This window comes from Bombina bombina, chromosome 10 (genome assembly GCF_027579735.1).
Source record: "Bombina bombina isolate aBomBom1 chromosome 10, aBomBom1.pri, whole genome shotgun sequence".
Taxonomy (NCBI): domain Eukaryota; kingdom Metazoa; phylum Chordata; class Amphibia; order Anura; family Bombinatoridae; genus Bombina; species Bombina bombina.
The window spans coordinates 4,965,346-4,987,757 of record NC_069508.1 but is presented as its reverse complement, the minus strand read 5'-3'; the positions used below and the strand labels follow the sequence as shown (position 1 = coordinate 4,987,757).

Sequence of the window (22,412 nt, the reverse complement as noted above, 5' to 3'; positions counted from 1 at the left end):
GCACCTCTGGGTTCTAATTCTCTCTGGGTTCTGTGCACCTCTGGGTTCTAAGTCTCTCTGGGTTCTGTGCACATCTGGGTTCAAAGTCTCTCTGGGTTCTGTGCACATCTGGGCTCTGAGTCTCTATGGGTTCTGAGTCTCGATGGGTTCTGAATCTCTCTGGGTTCTGTGCACATCTATGCTCTGAGTCTCTCTGGGTTCTGTGCACATCTGGGTTTTAAGTCTCTCTGGGTTCTAATTCTCTCTGGGTTCTGTGTCTCTCTGGGTTCTAAGTCTCTCTGGGTTCTAAGTCTCTCTGGGTTCTAAGTCTCTCTGGGTTCTGTGCCCCTCTGGGTTCTAATTCTCTCTGGGTTCTGTGCACCTCTGGGTTCTAAGTCTCTCTGGGTTCTGTGCACCTCTGGGTTCTAATTCTCTCTGGGTTCTGTGCACCTCTGGGTTCTAATTCTCTCTGGGTTCTGTGCACCTCTGGGTTCTAAGTCTCTCTGGGTTCTGTGCACATCTGGGTTCAAAGTCTCTCTGGGTTCTGTGCACATCTGGGCTCTGAGTCTCTATGGGTTCTGAGTCTCGATGGGTTCTGAATCTCTCTGGGTTCTGTGCACATCTGGGCTCTGAGTTTCTCTGGGTCCTGAGTCTCTCTGGGTTCTGTGTACATCTGTCTTCTGGGTCTCTCTGGGTTCTGAGTCTCTCTGCGTTCTGTGCACCTCTGCGTTCTTAGGGGCCTATCTATCAAGCTCCGAAAGGAGCTTGGCGGCCCGTGTTTCTGGTGAGTCTTCAGACTCGCCAGAAACAGCAGTTATGAAGCAGCGGCCACAAAGACCGCTGCTCCATAACGCTGTCCATCTGCTCTGAGCAGGCGGACAGGAATCGCCAGAAATCAACCTGATCGAGTATAATCGGGTTGATTGACAGCTCCCTCCCGAGTCTACAGGGGGCGGTGTTGCACCAGCAGCTCTTGTGAGCTGCTGGTTCAATGCTGAATACAGAGAGCGTATTGCTCTCCGCATTCAGCAAGGTCTTGCGGACCTGATCCGCAGTGTCGGATCAGGTCCGCAAGACCTTTAGTAAATAGGGGCCTATGTCTCTATGGGTTCTGTGCACCTCTGGGTTCTAAGTACATCTGGGTTCTGTGCACCTCTGGGTTCTATGTCTCTCTGGGTTATGTGCACATTTGGGCTCTGAGTCTCTCTGGGTTATGTGCACATTTGGGCTCTGAGTCTCTCTGGGTTCTGAGTCTCTTTGGGTTCTGAATCTCTCTGGGTTCTGTGCACATCTGGGCTCTGAGTCTCTATGGGTTCTGAGTCACTCTAGGCTCTGAGTCTCTCTGGGTTCTGTGCACCTCTGGGTTCTAAGTCTCTTTGGGTTCTGTGCACCTCTGGGTTCTAGGTTTCTTTGGGTTCTGTGCACCTCTGGGTTCTAAGTCTCTTTGGGTTCTGTGCACCTCTGGGTTCTGAGTGTCTCTGGGTTCTGTGCACATCTGGGTTCTGAGTCTCTCTGGGCTCTGAGTATCTATGGGTTCTGAGTCTCTCTGGGTTCTGTGCATATCTGGGTTCTAAGTACCTCTGGGTTCTGTGCACCTCTGCATTCTAAGTCTCTCTGGGTTCTAAGTCTCTCTGGGTTCTATGCACATCTAGGCTCTAAGTCTCTCTGGGTTCTGTACACCTCTGGTTCTAAGTCTCTATGGGTTCTGTGCACCTCTGGGTTCTAAGTCTGTGGGTTATGTGTACATTTGGGCTTTGAGTCTCTCTGGGTTCTGAGTCTCGATGGGTTCTGAATCTTTCTGGGTTTTGTGCACATCTGGGTTCTGAGTCTCTCTGGGCTCTGAGAGAGACGGTTCCAAGTCTCTCTGGGTTTTAAGTCTGTCTGGGTTCTGTGCACCTCTGGGTTCTAAGTGTCTCTGGGTTCTGTGTCTCTTTGGGTTCTGTGCACCTCTGTGCTATGAGTCTGAGTTCTGTGCACCTCTGGGTCCTGTGTACCTCTGGGTTCTGTGTCTATCTGGGTTCTAAATCTCTCTGGGTTCTGTGCACATCTGGGTTATAAGTCCCTCTGGGTTCTGAGTCTCTCTGGGTTCTGAGTCCCTCTGGGTTCTGAGTCCCTCTGGGTTCTGTCCTATGAGTCTCTCCAGGTTCTGAGTCTCTCTGGGTTCTAAGTCTCTCTGGGTTCTGTCCTATGAGTCTATCTGGGTTCTGTGCACCTCTGGGTTCTGTGTCTCTCTTGGTTCTGTGCACCTCTAGGTTTTAAGTCTCTCTGGGTTCTGTGTCTCTCTTGGTTCTAAGTCTCTATTGGTTCTGTGCACCTCTGGGTTCTAAGTCTCTCTGGGTTCAGTGCACATCTGGGTTCTGTGTCTCTCTGGGTTCTGTGTCTCTCTGGGTTCTGTGTCTCTCTGGGTTTTGAGGCTCTTTGGGTTCTAAGTCTCTCTGGGTTCTGTGTCTCTCTGGGTTCTAAGTCTCTTTGGGTTCTGTGTCTCTCTGGGTTTTGAGTCTCTTTTGGTTCTAAGTCTCTCTGGTTTCTGTGTCTCTCTGGGTTCTAAGTCTCTTTGGGTTCTGTGTCTCTCTGGGTTTTGAGTCTCTTTTGGTTCTAAGTCTCTCTGGTTTCTGTGTCTCTCTGGGTTCTAAGTCTCTTTGGGTTCTGTGTCTCTCTGGGTTTTGAGTCTCTTTGGGTTCTAAGTCTCTCTGGGTTCTAAGTCTCTCTGGGTTTTGAGTCTCTTTGGGTTCTAAGTCTCTCTGGGTTCTGTGTACCTCTGGGTTCTGAGTCTCTCTGGGTTCTGTGCACCTCTGGGTTCTGTGTACATTTGGGCTTTCAGTTTCTCCTAGATCTGAGTCTCTCCCTGGGTTCTGTATATTTCTGGTATCAGTCTCTCTGGGTTCACAGCTTTAGTGAATCACTGTTTCTGGGCTCCAGGACAACGTTTTTGGGAGATTTTTCATTAAGAGAACGTGAATAACAAACATTAAAATCTGGATTTATTAAAAAAGTCTAAGGGTAAGAATATACAATTTGTTTATATTGCTCTAATCAGTAGAATCATTTGTAAATACCATATGCTGAATTCTGTCTAGTTAGCGTCAATAAGTCATTTATGATTTAATGCCTCTCAGCACGTTTATAATTTAACTGACAGCTCAGCAATAAAACAGACACGAAAATGGAGGCTGTGCACTGGCAGCTCAGATATGGGCTTCATTGCCTTGAAGGAAATGGATGCTGAACAATCTTCTGCGGCCGGCTGAGTCCTATGAGCTTCCAATACCGACAAGCAGTGCCACAAGGAACGTCAGATTCCCACATAGGTAGATAATCAGCAGAAAAACTTCATGTCGTACCTGAGGAAATAATAAGCAAACAGTGAGAAGAGAGACCCTTGTGATCTCAAGAAACACACTGACAGACCCTTCTGATCTCACACACACACTGACAGACCCTTGTGATCTCACACACTCACTGACCGACAGACCCTTCTGATCTCACACACACACTGACACACCCTTTTGATCTCACACACACCCTGACAGACCCTTGTGATCTCACAAACACACTGACAGACCCTTGTGATCTCACACACTCACTGACCGACAGACCCTTGTGATCTCACACACACCCTGACAGACCCTTGTGATCTCACACACACCCTGACAGACCCTTGTGATCTCACACACACCCTGACAGACCCTTGTGATCTCACACACACCCTGACAGACCCTTGTGATCTCACACACACCCTGACAGACCCTTGTGATCTCACACACACCCTGACAGACCCTTGTGATCTCACACACACCCTGACAGACCCTTGTGATCTCACACACTCACTGACCGACAGACTCTTGGGATCTCACACACACCCTGACAGATCCTTGTGATCTCACACACACCCTGACAAACCCTTGTGATCTCACACACACCCTGACAGATCCTTGTGATCTCACACACACCCTGACAGATCCTTGTGATCTCACACACACCCTGACAGATCCTTGTGATCTCACACACACCCTGACAGACCCTTGTGATCTCACAAACACACTGACAGACCCTTGTGATCTCACACACTCACTGACCGACAGACCCTTGTGATCTCACACACACCCTGACAGACCCTTGTGATCTCACAAACACACTGACAGACCCTTGTGATCTCACACACTCACTGACCGACAGACCCTTGTGATCTCACAAACACACTGACAGACCCTTGTGATCTCACACACTCACTGACCGACAGACTCTTGGGATCTCACACACACCCTGACAAACCCTTGTGATCTCACACACACACTGACAGACCCTTGTGATCTCACAAACACACTGACAGACCCTTGTGATCTCACACACTCACTGACCGACAGACTCTTGGGATCTCACACACACACTGACAGACCCTTGTGATCTCACACACTCACTGACCGACAGACTCTTGGGATCTCACACACACCCTGACAAACCCTTGTGATCTCACACACACACTGACAGACCCTTGTGATCTCACAAACACACTGACCGACAGACTCTTGGGATCTCACACACACCCTGACAGATCCTTGTGATCTCACACACACCCTGACAGATCCTTGTGATCTCACACACACCCTGACAAACCCTTGTGATCTCACACACACCCTGACAGATCCTTGTGATCTCACACACACCCTGACAGATCCTTGTGATCTCACACACACCCTGACAAACCCTTGTGATCTCACACACACCCTGACAGATCCTTGTGATCTCACACACACCCTGACAAACCCTTGTGATCTCACACACACCCTGACAGATCCTTGTGATCTCACACACACCCTGACAAACCCTTGTGATCTCACACACACCCTGACAGATCCTTGTGATCTCACACACACCCTGACAAACCCTTGTGATCTCACACACACCCTGACAGATCCTTGTGATCTCACACACACCCTGACAGACCCTTGTGATCTCACACACACCCTGACAGATCCTTGTGATCTCACACACACCCTGACAGACCCTTGTGATCTCACACACACCCTGACAGATCCTTGTGATCTCACACACACCCTGACAGACCCTTGTGATCTCACACACACCCTGACAGACCCTTGTGATCTCACAAACACCCTGACAGACCCTTGTGATCTCACACACTCACTGACCGACAGACCCATGTGATCTCACACACTCACTGACCGACAGACCCTTGTGATCTCACAAACACACTGACAGACCCTTGTGATCTCACATACTCACTGACTGACAGACCCTTGTGATCTCACACACACCCTGAGAGACCCATGTGATCTTACACACACCCTGAGAGACCCATGTGATCTCACACACACCCTGAGAGACCCATGTGATCTCACACACACCCTGAGAGACCCATGTGATCTCACACACACCCTGAGAGACCCATGTGATCTCACACACACCCTGAGAGACCCATGTGATCTCACACACACCCTGACAGACCCATGTGATCTCACACACACCCTGACAGACCCATGTGATCTCACACACACCCTGAGAGACCCATGAGATCTCACACACACCCTGAGAGACCCATGTGATCTCACACACACACTGACAGACCCTTGTGATCTCACACACACCCTGACAGACCCTTGTGATCTCACACACACACCCTGACAGACCCTTGTGATCTCACACACACACCCTGACAGACCCTTGTGATCTCACACACACACCCTGACAGACACTTGTGATCTCACACACACCCTGAGAGACCCATGTGATGTCACACACACACTGACAGATCCTTGTGATCTCACACACACCCCGACAGATCCTTGTGATCTCACACACACCCTGACAGATCCTTGTGATCTCACACACACCCTGAGAGACCTATGTGATCTCACACACACCCTGAGAGACCCATGTGATCTCACACACATCCTTAAAAACCCATGTGATCTCACACACACCCTGAGAGACCTATGTGATCTCACACACACCCTGAGAGACCCATGTGATCTCACACACACCCTGAGAGACCCATGTGATCTCACACACACCCTGAGAGACCCATGTGATCTCACACACACCCTGAGAGACCCATGTGATCTCACACACACCCTGAGAGACCCATGTGATCTCACACATACCCTGAGAGACCCATGTGATCTCACACACACCCTGAGAGACCCATGTGATCTCACACACACCCTGAGAGACCTATGTGATCTCACACACACCCTGAGAGACCTATGTGATCTCACACACACACTGACAGACCCATGTGATCTCAGCTCACCCGGGTTAGCCCCCCCATATTCAAATTTTTAACAAATGATCATTCCATTTGTTAGATCTTTGTTAGATCAGGTTAGATGAACTGTTTTTTTTTCGTTAGATCTACTCTAAAATATGAAATATTAACAATCTTTTTCAGGGGGGGGCTAACCCATAGCCAGCCCCCCTTCAACAAAAATTTTGACAAAATGTTATTGATTATGATAGCTCCACGTTAGATCAGGTTTGATCAGCCAAAAGTTTTGTTAGATCTAGTCTAATTACTGAGATATTGCATTTTTAATGACGGGGGCTAGCCCCCCCTCAACTGCAATCTGGACCAAATTTTATTGATTTTGATAGATATACGTTAGATCAGGTTAGATCAACTGTTTTTTTCGTTGGATCTATCACGCAAGCGGCGGTATTAACAATCCTATTTTGTGTGCGGGGAGGGGTGATCCCTGGGTTAGCCCCCCTCAACTGAAATCTGGACCAAATTTTATTGAATTTTATAGATATATGTTAGATCAGGTTAGATCAAATGTTTTTTTCATTAGATCTATCACGCAAGCGGCAGTATTAACAATCCTATTTTAGGGCAAAAAAAAAAACATGTGCAAGATATCTGCATTTAATAGATGACACTTTGGGCAACACTGTTGTATTAAAGGAGAAAATGTTGACATTATAAGTGGAGTTAAGTATGTATTATGTAATAATTTTGTATGCGATTCTTCCCAAGTAATTGAAATGTTCAATTTCTCTAACATAGAAAAGCTCTGTACAATATTAGCAAGTTCAAACCGCGGAAAGTAATGAGACCAGATTTTGAGAAAAAATTTGGCCCTGTTTGGCTAGCATACTATTGTATAAAAGAGAAATTGTAAATTTACCAGCAGCCGCTTTTTTAATACAATCATATATCTCAGACCATCGCGTATCAATATGGCTAGTCCAGTCTTGTGAGGTAATATAATTTCGTGTTTGTAAATAGGCAAAAAGACTATATCTAGGAATTTCAAATACATTCAATGTGTCTGTAAAGGAAAGCATATGTCCCGAGGTAGACATAAGCTAATAAATATATTCAAGACCTCTTTGAGCCCAATCCCGATATATAGGATCTTGAATTCCTGGAATAAACTTGGGGTTACCTTGAATAGGCAGAAGAGCTGAAAATCTATAATCTAGTTCTAATATACCACAAATTTTTTGCCATGCAATAATAATATTTTTAAATGATAAAAGATTAGAAATGTTTGACAGAAGTTTTTTAACTGGACAGTGTAAAGCTGCTTTTAACGAAAAGGGAGCGATAATTATACTATCTATCTCATTAGAAGAGACCTTATTTGAACCACTCAGCCACCCCATAGCTATCTTAGCTAAAGCGGTCAGATTATAAAGTCTTATATCAGGTAAGGCCAGTCCGCCATTCCTCCTTCTTTGACATAATTTCGCTATTGATATACGCTCCTTGCGACCTTTCCATAAAAATAGTGAACATGCCGCGTAGAACTTACAAATTTCCTGAACAGGTATAAATAGAGGAAGATTCTGTAATAAGTAAAGTATCCGAGGAAAGATGATTGTCTTAACTAAGTTGACTCGGGCCAATAATGACAGAGGGAATGAAGCCCAATTCCTCAAATCTGAAATCGCTTTTTCGAATACCGGTATAAAATTAAGAATGTACCACTGCTTTGGATTTTTATGAAGGTGTAACGGTACCAACAGGATACCAAGGGTTAACACCAGGGAACAATGTCCTGCATAGGGAATCAGCAATTCACAACCCAGCCAGTTTTCAGGTTTAAAACAGAATGTCTTTATTAAGGCTCATATGCCCAGTATTTATGCAGGTCAGACCCCCCAGAAGGGGGGTTGAAAGAATGTTGTACATTACTTTACTTAGGCAGATAACAACTTAAACACCAGACACGTTTGGCTCTTCTTATCACTTAGGCGTTTTCTCTCTGAAGGTGATCAAACAATGGAATTCTCCTCACTAATTAAATTATGGCTGGAGCCAGCAACTTGTATTTAGAAAATTAGCTTCTTAAAGCTAAAGACAGTTAACTCCTTCAGTCCTGACAGAAGGGTCTGTCACATCTACATAGCACACAATACATTCTATAGACAACCTTTCTTACATTATAGTCCTGAAGTGGCTAGGTTTGCCACAATGCTCCCCCAGAACCAAGCCGGCATACACAGTCTGATCCCAACGGATCGGCTTGGGGATGTCCGGGGAAGTACTCACAGATCACTTTTCAAGTTCAGTTTGTCTGGACAACCCGTCGGCGTTACCGTTTTGTTTCCCTGGGCGGTAATGGATTGTAAAGTCGAAGGGCTGCAGCGCCAAACTCCAGCGCAGCAGCCTGGCATTGTCCCCGGCCACACGGTTCAGCCACACCAACGGGTTGTGATCTGTGAGTAAGGAAAAAGGTTGTCCATACAGGTACGGCTGCAACTTTTTGAGGGCCCACACCACGGTTAAAATGTACCTCTTCCCGGAGGGACTGGGCTTTGGGTAGTCACAGGGTTAACATCAGCGGGACCCATGGGAGCATAGGCAGAAACAAGGGGGGCCAAGTCATTTCCAAGGAGAACATCAGCAGGTAAGTCCTTCTTGACCCCCACATTCACAGGTCTAGCGCCCACTCCCCAATCCAAATGTACCCTGGCAACAGGTAGGCGGAACACAGTGCCCCCTGCTACCCTCACAGCCACAGTGTCTCCAGTGTGCTGTTTCTCAGGCACCAAGTTCTCTTGAAGCAAGGTCATGGTAGCACCAGTATCCCGTAGACAACTGACCTCCTTCCCATTCACTTTAACCCGTTGCCGGTTATTCCGGTGGGCAGCTTGCACGGGGTCTGCTTCATGTAGGCTGCCCCAGCATTCTGGCGCCTCTACGTAGCGGGCCACAGGCTGAGGATTATGTGGGATTCCGCCAGCGGGTCTTCTCCAGGACTGTGCTTGATTCGCTGCGTTTAGGGGACACTCTGGTCTTTTGTGCCCTATTTGCTTACATCCAAAGCACCGAATAGGTTGTGAGTAGCCCCGCAAATTGAAACGGCCTCTCTGAGGGTAGTTCGTGGCCGGAGGCCGTGTGGTATAGCGGTGCGCCGGGGGTTGGTAACTGGTAGCTGCTGGGGTGACTGGGGATCTGTACTCCACTCTAGCAGTGGGCAATCGGTATACTGCTCCCCCTGCCCCTCGTACTGCCACGGATCCGCCAGTGGGTGCTGTATCCGGCACCAAATGGGGAGCTATCAGGGTTAAAGTAGCTCCCGAATCCCGAAGTCCCTGGACCGACATCACCTCATGCAGAATTCCCAGGGGTTCCTCGGCTTGGGTGCTCAACACCTCATGAGCGGCTGGCTCCGTTTGGTAATGGTGAGCAGCCGCCCTTGGGGCCAGGTTCTGTCTGACCTGGTTCCAAGCTTGTCTGCTCCGATTTTGGGTGCACTCACGTGCCATATGTCCCCACTGCTTGCAGGTGTGGCATTGTATATTCGCCCGTCTGTTGTATCGTGAGGGGGGTGGTGGATTCCCTGGGGCTGGGCGAAAAGGTGCCGCTGTGGGGGTGTTAGGCTGTAGTCCATGGTGCCTCCTGGCATCAAAATGCTGGTCTGCTAATCTGGCTGCTTCGGTTAAGGTGAGGGTTTTTCGATCTCTCACCCATTCTTGGGCTTCTGGGGACAAGCCGTTAAAGAATTGCTCCAACAGCATCAGTTGTCGCAATTCTTCCATGGTGGTAGCTTGGCTGGCCTGTATCCACCCTTGAGATGCTTGATCCAGCTTGTGGGCCCACTCTGCATGTGAATCTCTTTCTGGCTTGTGCAGGCCTCTAAACTTGCGCCGGTATGCCTCTGGGGTAATGGCATATCTTTCCAAGATCGCTCTCTTCACTTTAGCGTAATCCTTGCTGTCCTCCCTGGGTACAGCGCGATACGCTTCCGCTGCCCTACCGGCTAGCTTGCCTGCTAGCACCGGCACCCATACGGACTGCTCCAAATCATGTAACTCGCACAGTCTCTCAAAATCCTGTAAATACCCATCAATCTCATCCTTCTCCTCACAAAACATTTTAAATGCATGGTATGGGATTTTGGGTCTTACTGGGTTGCTGAGTGCGTCCAAAATGGATTCTGCTCGGGAGGATGCATTCCGCGGACTGTGTGCCATCACGTACTCCTGCACATCTGCCATTACCACGGATAGCATATCCCGTGGTACAGGTTGGGGTAAAAATTCCAGCCTGGTCCTCATTTCCCTCTGGTATAGGGTCTCCTCCATGGCTGCTGGAGGCGTAGCGCTGCGAGCTCTGTCTCCCTCCATCAGCTCGGCAATTAATATAGCCTTGGGTTTGCTGCTGCCTATCTTTCCCCTGGCTTCTAGCAGTTCCTTTTACGTTTGTCTCTTTAGCTTAGAATAATCCATCTCCATTCACTTCGGTCCCTGGTACTCCTTCCATCTTAGTCAGTATTGTAGTAATCCCCCTCTTCCTGAGGTTACTGGCTTGTGTAGTTGCTCTTCTGGGCGATAAGGTTCATTCCGTCGCTTGCCACCAATTGTAACGGTACCAACAGGATACCAAAGGTTAACACCAGGGAACAATGTCCTGCATAGGGAATCAGCAATTCACAACCCAGCCAGTTTTCAGGTTTAAAACAGAATGTCTTTATTAAGGCTCATATGCCCAGTATTTATGCAGGTCAGACCCCCCAGAAGGGGGGTTGAAAGAATGTTGTACATTACTTTACTTAGGCAGATAACAACTTAAACACCAGACACGTTTGGCTCTTCTTATCACTTAGGCGTTTTCTCTCTGAAGGTGATCAAACAATGGAATTCTCCTCACTAATTAAATTATGGCTGGAGCCAGCAACTTGTATTTAGAAAATTAGCTTCTTAAAGCTAAAGACAGTTAACTCCTTCAGTCCTGACAGAAGGGTCTGTCACATCTACATAGCACACAATACATTCTATAGACAACCTTTCTTACATTATAGTCCTGAAGTGGCTAGGTTTGCCACAGAAGGGTAATACCCAAGTAATCAATATGGTCTGAATGTTTAAAAGGGTGGTCATTATAACTTCATATACAAACAGAAAGTCCCAATATAGCGCTCAAACTAAACTGCAGATCCAGAATCCAATGGATATACGAGGGCAGTGTATCAAATTAAAGTATGCACAGTACCTTTGTCCTCCGGTGTTTGCAATTGCTGCATAGTCTCCCGGTCTCGGTCTGTCTTCCTTGTCTGAACCCTCCTGCAATCCTTCGTCACAACCAGGCGTGACCAATCTACTCGGCTCCTTCCTTAGCACAGCATCCAATTGTGGAGCTCCCCGCTAACCGCCAGCAGACCTCTGTAAGTCTGCATAAAATCCTCAGCCAAAATTGAAAAAGAGGCGAGTCGGGGCCACAGGCTTAAGAGCTTAAAAGGGTAATTTTATTGCCATACAAATTAAAATAGTGATATTCACAGCATAACTTCCTTTATATTTTTTTGCCCTAAAATTAATCAACTGTGGAACAAAGTTAGTCATTGGTATAATAGACGGTTTCACGATAGCGTTAAAATTCAACCTTATTATGCAATTTTTTTGATACATTTGAACCTAATTGAGGCAAAACCTAAGAATATCAAGATATTAAATACGATAATTATGACAGTTAGAATTTTGATATTCAAAAAATGGAAAGATAGATCCTCACCCAGATTTTCTCATTTTCGTAATATGCTTCTTCAGCAACTTGTGTTTGAGTTACATAATACGGTATTTCTATTTCAAGATAGAGCCAAGGAATTTATTTCAAATTGGAAACCTAAAATGAATCTATATTCACCTACTATACAGAAGCAAATACTGTCTCTTTTGGGTTCGACGGTAGCTTATAGGAATTGTTTTGGTCATTAAGCATAACACTATCTGCTTCGGAGTCGACCATGACTATGTTGCAATAGAGGGGTGGGAAGGAGATGGAAGAAGAAGTAGTGGGCTTTTTCATTTTTTTTTTACACTTTTTTTTTTTTTGTCTGTTTTGGTTTGTTTTGTTGTTTGTCTAAGTATTCGTTATTCTACTCGAAAACTATTCCAATGAGTGTACTAGTTCTCGGCCTAATTGTTAAGTAAATTATATCCACAGATGATGTATGAGATATGTTTTGTTTTATATTTGAGTTATGTTTGGTATATTGGCTATTTACAGTCATAGATTTATAAATAATAGGAAAATGGCTAGTTAAACTGGAAAATTAGAAATGGTCCGTAAGACAACGATTTATGTTATCTATGATGATGTTGATTTAGGTTACTTACAGATATCTGTGTTCGGATAAACAAAGGCAGATTTGTAGTTATTATTTGGGTAAAAGGTAGGGAAGAGATATTATATTATGTTCTATTGTTATTTTACCCTGCGAGGTGATCATGCTGTAATTGTTCCCAAATTATATATATTGTACACTATTGGTTTATAAATAAAGGATTAAAAAAAACAAAAACAATCCTATTTTGTGTGCGGGGGAGGGGTGATCCCCGGGTTAGCCCCCCTCAACTGAAATCTGGACCAAATTTTATTGAATTTGATAGATATACGTTAGATCAGGTTAGATCAAATGTTTTTTTCGTTAGATCTGTCACACAAGCGCCGGTATTCACAATCCTAGTTTGTGTGCGGGGAGGGGTGATCACTGGGTTAACCCCCCCCCCCCAACTAAAATCTGGACCACATTTTATTGAATTTAGTAGATATACGTTAGATCAGGTTAGATCAACTGTTTTTTCATTAGATCTATCACGCAAGCGGCGGTATTCACAATCCTATTTTGTGTGCGGGGGAGGGGTGATCCCCGGGTTAGCCCCCCTCAACTGAAATCTGGACCAAATTTTATTGAATTTAGTAGATATACGTTAGATCAGGTTAGATCAAATGTTTTTTTGTTAGATCTATAATGCAAGAGGCTGTATTCTGTAGCATGCAGAAGCGCATGTCCATGCACAGACCAGTCAGTGCTTTTGCACGCACTGTGTCTATTTAGCCTGTGAGGGGCGTTATTATAACCCCGCCTCCAAAGCTCTGCACAAGCCCAAGAGACATCCAGCAGTGACAAACTACGCCCCCCACATACCACCAGGGTGTAGGAAGCAGGGAATGGAAGATTATTCTACACTTTATGGGATTATTTTATAGTATACATTTGTCCTATAACAGAAGAAATACATTCTTTAGTATTGTGTTCTATAAAATTACAAGTAACGCATCTTCTATTATCACATTTAATATTGCTGATTTCATTATAATAAGTATTAACTCTTGATGTAAGAGATATGGAAGTTAATACTTTATGAGATTAACCCTCCTTCATCTCCATGGATCACACTGGTCAACCTCTACCAGGTCTGCAACACATTTCTTATGATAGGGTGACCAGACGGCCTCGATTTTAGGGGACAGTCCCCGGATTGTGGAGACTGTCCCTGGAAAAATTATGTCCCGGAAATGTCCCCGGCTCCTGTTGAGCTGTCCCCAGGCAGCGCGCAGGTCAGGAGGGAAGAGCTTGTGCATGTGTGTATATATATATGCTTGTATGTGCTTGTGTGTATATGTATGTTTGTATGTGCATGTGTATATATATGTGTGTGTGTGTATGTTTGTGTGTGCTTGTGTATATGTGTGCTTGTATGTGCATGTGTGTATATGTATGTTTGTTTGTATGTACATGTGTATATATATGTGTATGTGTGTGTGTGTATGTTTGTGTGTGCTTGTGTATGTGTGTGTGTATATGTGTGCGTGTATATGTGTGCTTGCGTATGTGTGTGCGTGTATGTATATGTATGTTTGTATGTGCATGTGTGTATATGTATGTTTGTATGTGCATGTGTGTATATGTATGTTTGTATGTGCATGTGTGTATATGTATGTTTGTATGTGCATGTGTGTATATGTATGCTTGTATGTGCATGTGTGTATATGTATGCTTGTATGTGCATGTGTGTATATGTATGCTTGTATGTGCATGTGTGTATATGTATGTTTGTATGTGCATGTGTGTATATGTATGCTTGTATGTGCATGTGTGTATATGTATGCTTGTATGTGCATGTGTGTATATGTATGCTTGTATGTGCATGTGTGTATATGTATGCTTGTATGTGCATGTGTGTATATGTATGCTTGTATGTGCATGTGTGTATATGTATGTTTGTATGTGCATGTGTGTATATGTATGCTTGTATGTGCATGTGTGTATATGTATGCTTGTATGTGCATGTGTGTATATGTATGCTTGTATGTGCATGTGTGTATATGTATGTTTGTATGTGCATGCATGTGTGTGTGTGTATGTTTGTATGTGCATGTGTGTATATATGTGCATGTGTGTATATATGTGCATGTGTGTATGTATGTTTGTATGTATGTGCATGTGTGTATATGTATGTTTGTATGTGCATGTGTGTATATGTATGTTTGTATGTGCATGTGTGTATATGTATGTTTGTATGTGCATGTGTGTATATGTATGTTTGTATGTGCATGTGTGTATATGTATGCTTGTATGTGCATGTGTGTATATGTATGCTTGTATGTGCATGTGTGTATATGTATGTTTGTATGTGCATGCATGTGTGTGTGTGTATGTTTGTATGTGCATGTGTGTATATATGTGCATGTGTGTATATATGTGCATGTGTGTATGTATGTTTGTATGTATGTGCATGTGTGTATATGTATGTTTGTATGTGCATGTGTGTATATGTATGTTTGTATGTGCATGTGTGTATATGTATGTTTGTATGTGCATGTGTGTATGTATGTTTGTATGTGCATGTGTGTATATGTATGTTTGTATGTGCATGTGTGTATATGTATGCTTGTATGTGCATGTGTGTATATGTATGCTTGTATGTGCATGTGTGTATATGTATGCTTGTATGTGCATGTGTGTATATGTATGCTTGTATGTGCATGTGTGTATATGTATGCTTGTATGTGCATGTGTGTATATGTATGCTTGTATGTGCATGTGTGTATATGTATGCTTGTATGTGCATGTGTGTATATGTATGTTTGTATGTGCATGTGTGTATATGTATGCTTGTATGTGCATGTGTGTATATGTATGCTTGTATGTGCATGTGTGTATATGTATGCTTGTATGTGCATGTGTGTATATGTATGTTTGTATGTGCATGCATGTGTGTGTGTGTATGTTTGTATGTGCATGTGTGTATATATGTGCATGTGTGTATATATGTGCATGTGTGTATGTATGTTTGTATGTATGTGCATGTGTGTATATGTATGTTTGTATGTGCATGTGTGTATATGTATGTTTGTATGTGCATGTGTGTGTATGTATGTTTGTATGTGCATGTGTGTATATGTATGTTTGTATGTGCATGTGTGTATATGTATGCTTGTATGTGCATGTGTGTATATGTATGCTTGTATGTGCATGTGTGTATATGTATGCTTGTATGTGCATGTGTGTGTATATATGTGCATGTGTGTATAAGACAGTGGAGGGCAGCATAGCCCAGAACGAACATAAGAATTAAGGCCCTTAGGAGTGAGCTGCTGTGAAGTGGCAACAATGTTGCATTTTTGTGGGTGGGTACAGGGCTCACCTTTAAGAAGCCAAGCTACAGGCCCCAAACCCTCTTTCCAGCTTGTCTTCACAGCTTGCAGGATCACAGCATCTTCATTCTCTGGTTAAGCAGTCTGCTGCAGCATGGGCTGTTTTTCAAAGTCTTCCAGAGCACCTGTGAAGAGTGATGTGTTGGAGGAGTTACTGATCGGAGTCCCACCATCTCCGGTGAGTCGTACCCCGATCTTTCCCCCCTTTTCTCTGTAATTTAATGGGGAAGTCAGGGGGGGATCTGTATGTCCTATTGGTGTTAGATTATTTCCCAGGTAGGCCCATCTTCCCCCTCTCTCCCTCCCGGTCAGTTAGTGGTTGGGGCCTGGGGGCCGGGTACCCTCTTCTCCTCCCCTTAATCATTTCACATACCCCTGATGCGCGTCTCTAGGGTGGATCGTTGGCTGGAGTGAGTGTGAGCATTCATACTTACCTCCGCCATCGGTTACGGTGTCCACGAAGCCCAGGCCTGCAGCGGTTGCGCTCTTGCAGGGCTTGTGTCGGCGGTCTCCCTTTAGCGGTCGCGACTTTCGGTGGTTCTTCCCCTCCTCCTGGTCGTCGGATGGCTTCGGGCGAGTCTTCGGCCATGCGGGCGGCGGCATCCATCATTTGACGGCGTCTCTTCCGGTCTCGGCGCTTCCGGTGACGTCACTTCCGGTGACGTCGCTTCCGGAACCGCCATTTGAGATCCGGTAGCCAAACGGGTGGGATCGTCTCCTCCGGGGTCCCCAGGTAAGAGAGGAGTGCCTGGGGGGGGGACGAGGCCCGCTGGGGGGGGGGGGGCGCGCAGCGAGGCTCAGGGGCTCTGCGCTCGCTGGCAGATGAATTGCTTGCAATGCCTGGGGAGTATGATGTGGAAAGCATGGGAGAATTTGCAGGCCAGAAGCTGTGGTTCAGGTGATGAGAATGGGCATTTATGAGCAGGCCGCAGGCCTGACTGGGGGTTTCTTTTGTTTATTAACAAGATTGTTTAGATAGTCAGCCTTTTCTTTGCAGTCAGTCAGTGGCGCAAGGCCTGACTGTTAGCGGCCAATTGAGGCCTAGCAGGAATTACGCCGTGTCATGCTGCAGTGCATGAGAGGCCCATCACATAGGGCACGCAGGCGTTCACCTGGGGTACCTCCCCTGTGGGATGCATTTGGGGTAACAATTAACGTTTTTCGGCCAGGAAGGGCCCAGGTGTTTTTTCTCTTAGTTTCTGCTCAGCATGGAGATAGCACAGAACAGGGCTTCTCTAGTCAGGTGTAGTGGCGAATGCAGTGTCTGCATCACAAGAGAGTGGCATGTCTGAGTGTATGGAACAGTGTGTGGCGCATTGCGCAATGTTCTGGGTGAGGGGGACTAGATTCTACTGTGGCTGGGGGGTCCTTGTCCTCTCCCCGTGGTACTCCTCTCTTGCATTTCTCATTTCAGGCCAAGGAGGAGCACAGCCGGGAGTAACCTTCAGTCTCCTTGGATCCTTTGCCGTGCAGCGCCCCTGGGAGCTGGAGAGCATGGAATCGCAAGAAGTGGTGTATCTCATGGAGCCACAGAATGCTTGGGTGCCGATGCAGTACAGTCCAGGTGTTCGTGGCAAGGAAGAGTACAGCGCCCCTCTTGGAACTGGTGAGACCATTTTATCTTTTGGGCATAGGGGCTTTAGTTCATCTTCGGATGATTTTGGGTCTGAGTGAGTGATAGGCCCCTGGGGTCGAAGGCTAAAGAGCAGAAGGGAATGTATAAAATTGATGACGTGGGTAGTCAAGGTGCGTAAGGCCATGGGTCCTCCCCCTCTCCCCTGGTTTCTCTTGCTAGAACCCTGTGTTCTTTGCAGACACCTCCTGCGCAGCGGGGGTGGCTGTCCCTGGGGCGACAGATGGGCGTACAACGGCCATGTATGGGGACGAGCACAAGCAGCCCTCATTAGGCCTTCTCGAGCATCTGAAGTCCGAATTTGTTAGACGCATTCGAGAGGGTAAGTATGTGCATAGGTTTGAACTTTCGGCCAAGGTCTATCACCAGGAAGAAATGGCGGTGTTACATCGCTAAACTTCCCGATCGGGCTCTGAATATCCTCAAATATCAAGATGCCATCTAATCCGCTTGCGAGCGGTTTCGGGAACGGGCATAGCGGGATTATGGCGTCGCGTTCAGCGATAGATGGTTGGTAATCCCCTCCTGAATTTGGCGACGTAGATTTGTGGTTAGGGGCATAGTTCGTGCCCGAAAAATCATTTTTTGCCCGGGCAGGTCTCTGCTGGGTCCCAGGGCAATTGCGCACCTTAGCGCTCTCAGCGGCGTTCCACAGGTATTTCCTGCGCAGTTCCAGAATAAGCTCTGCCCCAAAGGGCCGGCGAGTGTTTTTGCGACGTGAGTAAGCACCGCGGGGTGGCCACTCCGGTTGGAGTGTAACAGATCCCACGATGCAGGCCGGTCGCAAGAGCAGCCTAGTTCCAGTTTCAAACCTTTCACTGCCGGAAAGGGTGGCCACCCCACTGAGGGTAGCCGCAATTGGTAGCCGTAATTCGGATAGGAGGGTGGCTGCCTTGCTAGGCGGCGGCCTCCGTCAGGGATTCATTATCCCCTTCAGATTCGTAGTATAGGGTCTACGAAATCGGCATACAAGTTTCCTAGCGTTGCGAGGAAAAGGAGGGACAAGGAGATTGCTTTGGGCCGCAGGGCTGGCTCATTTGTGGAGGTTACGATTCGAGGATTGGTTCCTCTCTCCTCTTGGGGTTGTTCCTAAGAAGGAGCCGGGTAAGTCCCGGCTCATCCAGCACCTTACCTTCCCTAGAGGGTGGTCGGGCAGCAACGCTATTTCCCCTGAGCCAGTTCGGTTTACTACCAGTCCTTTGATGACGCGTTATCACTGGTATGGAGGGCAAACCTGGATGTGGTATCAGCATTTCGGATGCTTTCCATTCATCCCTCCTCCTTACACCCTGGGATGTTGGCGTGAGGGCAAATATTTTGTGGACAAAAGCTTGCCTATGAGCTGTTCTATATCATGTGCTCATTTTGAAGCCTTCAGAGCTTCTTGTACTGGGCCATCTCAGTGATTGCTGTTTTGATGGCCGGCACATTGCCTGGACGATGTCCTGCTGTTTGGATATGCTGGATACGCTGTGTGTGCTTTCTTGATGAAAGTGATTCGATTTTTGCTGACCAGAATGGGTCTCCCTCTGGCGGAGGGTGAGGCCCAGTGCCTTTGCATGTGCCTTACCTTTTTGGGTATCAAGATTGACTCTTCGTTAATGCAGTGTCATTTGCTACAAGATACGATTGCCCGTATGATTGGTAAGGTTCGGGAAATCGGGTCCTTTGTTGGTTCCATGAAGGATCTCCAGACCATGTTGGTTCTTCTGAATTTCGCCGGTAGGATTATTCCTATAAGAAGAAATTTTCTTCGGCGGCTCGGAGGGCGTTGTGCGGTCACAAGCGAGTGAGTTTGTGTAATGGCAGAAATGTTCGATGACTTGGCAGTATGGGGACATTTCTGGAACCATTTTTAATGAGATCTGCTCATGGTCGAAGTTTGTTCCTTCCAACATGGTAATTCAGTTGTTACTGATGCGGCAGGGTCTCACGGGTGGGGGTCCTTCTTGTCCGGTCACTGGAGTGCCGTCCCCTGGCCTCGGTCATGGGTTCTGAGGGGCTTGTTAAGAAGTTTACCCTGTTAGAGCTCCCCCCCCCCCCATTATTATTTCCTTTGAGGTTTAGCGTGAGCAGCTAAGGGATCGGGAGGTCGTGTTCTGGATGGATAACAAGAGCGTCATGTTGCTGTTAACATGCTCTCGTGGGGATCTCCCGCGGTAGTGCGGTACCCTCGCATGCTGGTTCTGAAGTGTCTGCACCCGGTGTACAGAATAGAATTGCTGATGCGCTCTTTCGTTTCAATGGAAAGCATTCTATGCGTTGGCTCCTCAGGCGGACATTAACGGAGTCGTTTGTTCCTATTATTTATGGCAGGTAGCGCCGGTGGGTGATCTTTGATTGCCATGATCCGTTCTTTGCTGGCCCTCTCTACTTGGACCGCTTAGGTGAAGCATTGGTCAAAATAGATCACCTTCTGTGATAGGACGAGCCGGCCATCTTGAGGTGTTGTCCAATGGGGTCTTTGGGACGGATCAACAAGCTTAAAGGTAATGGGGTTTTTCTGGAGGGTCAGTCGGATCTCGGCTGACTGCCGTGTCCTTCTTCTGTAAATTTATGGCCTCTCGGTTCTTCAAGAACCTTCCTGGTCAGGCAGGTGTTGAGGGACTGGGGGGCGTATGGTGCCCAGAACAAGGGATGTTAGGGAGCCCGTTACCATCAGGAGATTGGTTCCTGTGTCGAACCGTGCCTGTGGTGGGTTCTCATGCCGACAAGGGTTCCCGTTCTCCGCTGCCTTTGGGCTGGTTTTTTCACGGGGCACTGAGGGTGGTACAACCCCTGGGGTCTGTAGGCCTCCTCATGTCAAGAACGACGAGTCATCTGATCTAATTTTCCTCTCCAGATCAAAGACAGAACAAGAAGGGAAAGGAGGTGGACGTCTTAACCCGCCACGTGGGCTCATTTTGTTGCCCAGTCAGGTTGCTTAGGACCTATATGGACGCGATACGGAGGGTCCATTACAATTTCTGGTTCACGAGGACGGTTCCCCGTTGACCAGATGTCAATGCAGGAGAGGCCTGAGCTGGGCAGCATGGAAAGCGGGCCCTGACCCAAGGGTCATTGCCCCCACTCCTTCAGGGTTGGAGCGTCTTCCGCTGCCGCAGGTTTGTGTTAGTCTGCCAACCACATTAAGGGCGTTGGGGAGATGGAGGTCTAAGTGATACATGTTGTATGTTAGGCCATTAACAATATGAATGTTTTGTTTTCTTATGTTGCGATGTTCCCAGTTAACTGTTGTTTCTTTACAGGGCCAAGAGATGGTCCACTGAGACTGCTGATCGTGGGTCACTCCTACATTCACTGGGCGGAGCTGAGAGCGATCGCAAGCCCTGACGGGCAACAACTGGGTCCCCCCCCATTAGGTCACTGTTAGGTGGCTAGGTCGTAGGGGTTTGAGTTGGCAGGATCTGCCTGGGTTGCTGCACGGGGCATTGCACAGGTGGGACAAACCCCAAGTTATGATCATTCACGCACATGGTAGTGATATGGGGCTCCTGCCGTGCAAACTGCCCAGTGGGGTGATTCAGTCTGATTTGTACACTTTCCAGACATGGATCCCAATGTTAAGATAGGGTGGCCAATAGCATCCCCAGAATTGAGTGGTGCCATGTGCAGCCCACAGGGTGGCCTTTCAGGTCAGAAAGAAACTGAACAGGGAGGTTAGGATTTTGTCCTAGCGCATTCCGTAGGGTTTGTTGTGGAACATGGGAACATCACAACGGCTGGGAGAAGCCTCTACAGGAGTGATGGGGTGTACCTCCCTGAGAGGGGCATCGACCTGTTCCTGGGTAATTTGAGGCGTGCTATATTATTACATTATTATTATTATGTGGGTGGCGGCAAGAGCTGTGCCTGTGGGCTATCTCTTGTGGCGGTTTGTACCACGCCCCGGTTTGCCATTAGAGGTAGAGTGACGGCTGGCCCAGGGGGAGGGTAGTCTCTGCAGGCGCTCCTGGGGCACCTCCCCCCATTTGATGTTGCCGAGAACTCCCTAAGTCTGTGCGTGCAGCTAAGCTCCGCTTGTGTAGGCATTCACGGGCGTGGTCCAATTTCCTAGCGGGGGGTACTTACTCTCCTAGCTAGATTGCCGCCACCTGGTTTAAGGTTTGCTGAGTTGCTTCCAGCCGGTTCCTATGTTCTATAATAAATGCGGACCCTATGGGTCTTTATACCCGCACACCTGTGTTTGTGTCATTATTCAAGTTATGTATTACCAAAGTCATTTATGGTAAAGTAAGTTATAAGTTAAGTTATGTGTCAGTCAGTTATGACTGGTAAGTTATTACAGCAAGCCAGGAGGATAGGGCATTTAATTACTTAAGACAGTGGAGGGCAGCATAGCCCAGAACGAACATAAGAATTAAGGCCCTTAGGAGTGAGCTGCTGTGAAGTGGCAACAATGTTGCATTTTTGTGGGTGGGTACAGGGCTCACCTTTAAGAAGCCAAGCTACAGGCCCCAAACCCTCTTTCCAGCTTGTCTTCACAGCTTCCCTCCCGCCCTCCCTTTTCATTGGTAAGGCGGCAATCACTTAGGCTGGACATCACTAGGGTGTTTTTATCAGCAGGGTGTCTGAGGCAGGATGAGGGCTACGCGGCTCGCTTTCTTAAGCCCAAGGACGTTAATTTTTTGACTCCCCAGGTAGTGGCATGTACACGCGCCTAGTCACACCTGGTCCTACTGGTCTGGAGCTTTATAATATCACACCCTGGCTAGGCGGTTTGTACCACGCCCCGGTTTGCCATTAGAGGTAGAGTGACGGCTGGCCCAGGGGGAGGGTAGTCTCTGCAGGCGCTCCTGGGGCACCTCCCCCCATTTGATGTTGCCGAGAACTCCCTAAGTCTGTGCGTGCAGCTAAGCTCCGCTTGTGTAGGCATTCACGGGCGTGGTC

At 47.1% G+C, this 22,412-nt stretch overlaps 1 protein-coding gene across 1 annotated transcript in view; it reads right to left on the bottom strand.

Moving 5' to 3' along the window:
* Nucleotides 1-2,938: 2,938 nt before the first annotated feature.
* Nucleotides 2,939-22,412, bottom strand: part of LOC128641157 (putative ferric-chelate reductase 1) — a 345,832-nt gene continuing 326,358 nt past the window's right edge. Inside the window, exon 18 of the mRNA XM_053693724.1 lies at nucleotides 2,939-3,320. Within this exon, the coding sequence (XP_053549699.1) occupies nucleotides 3,231-3,320 (90 nt within the window). The 3' untranslated portion in view covers nucleotides 2,939-3,230. The remainder of the gene's footprint in view (nucleotides 3,321-22,412) is intronic.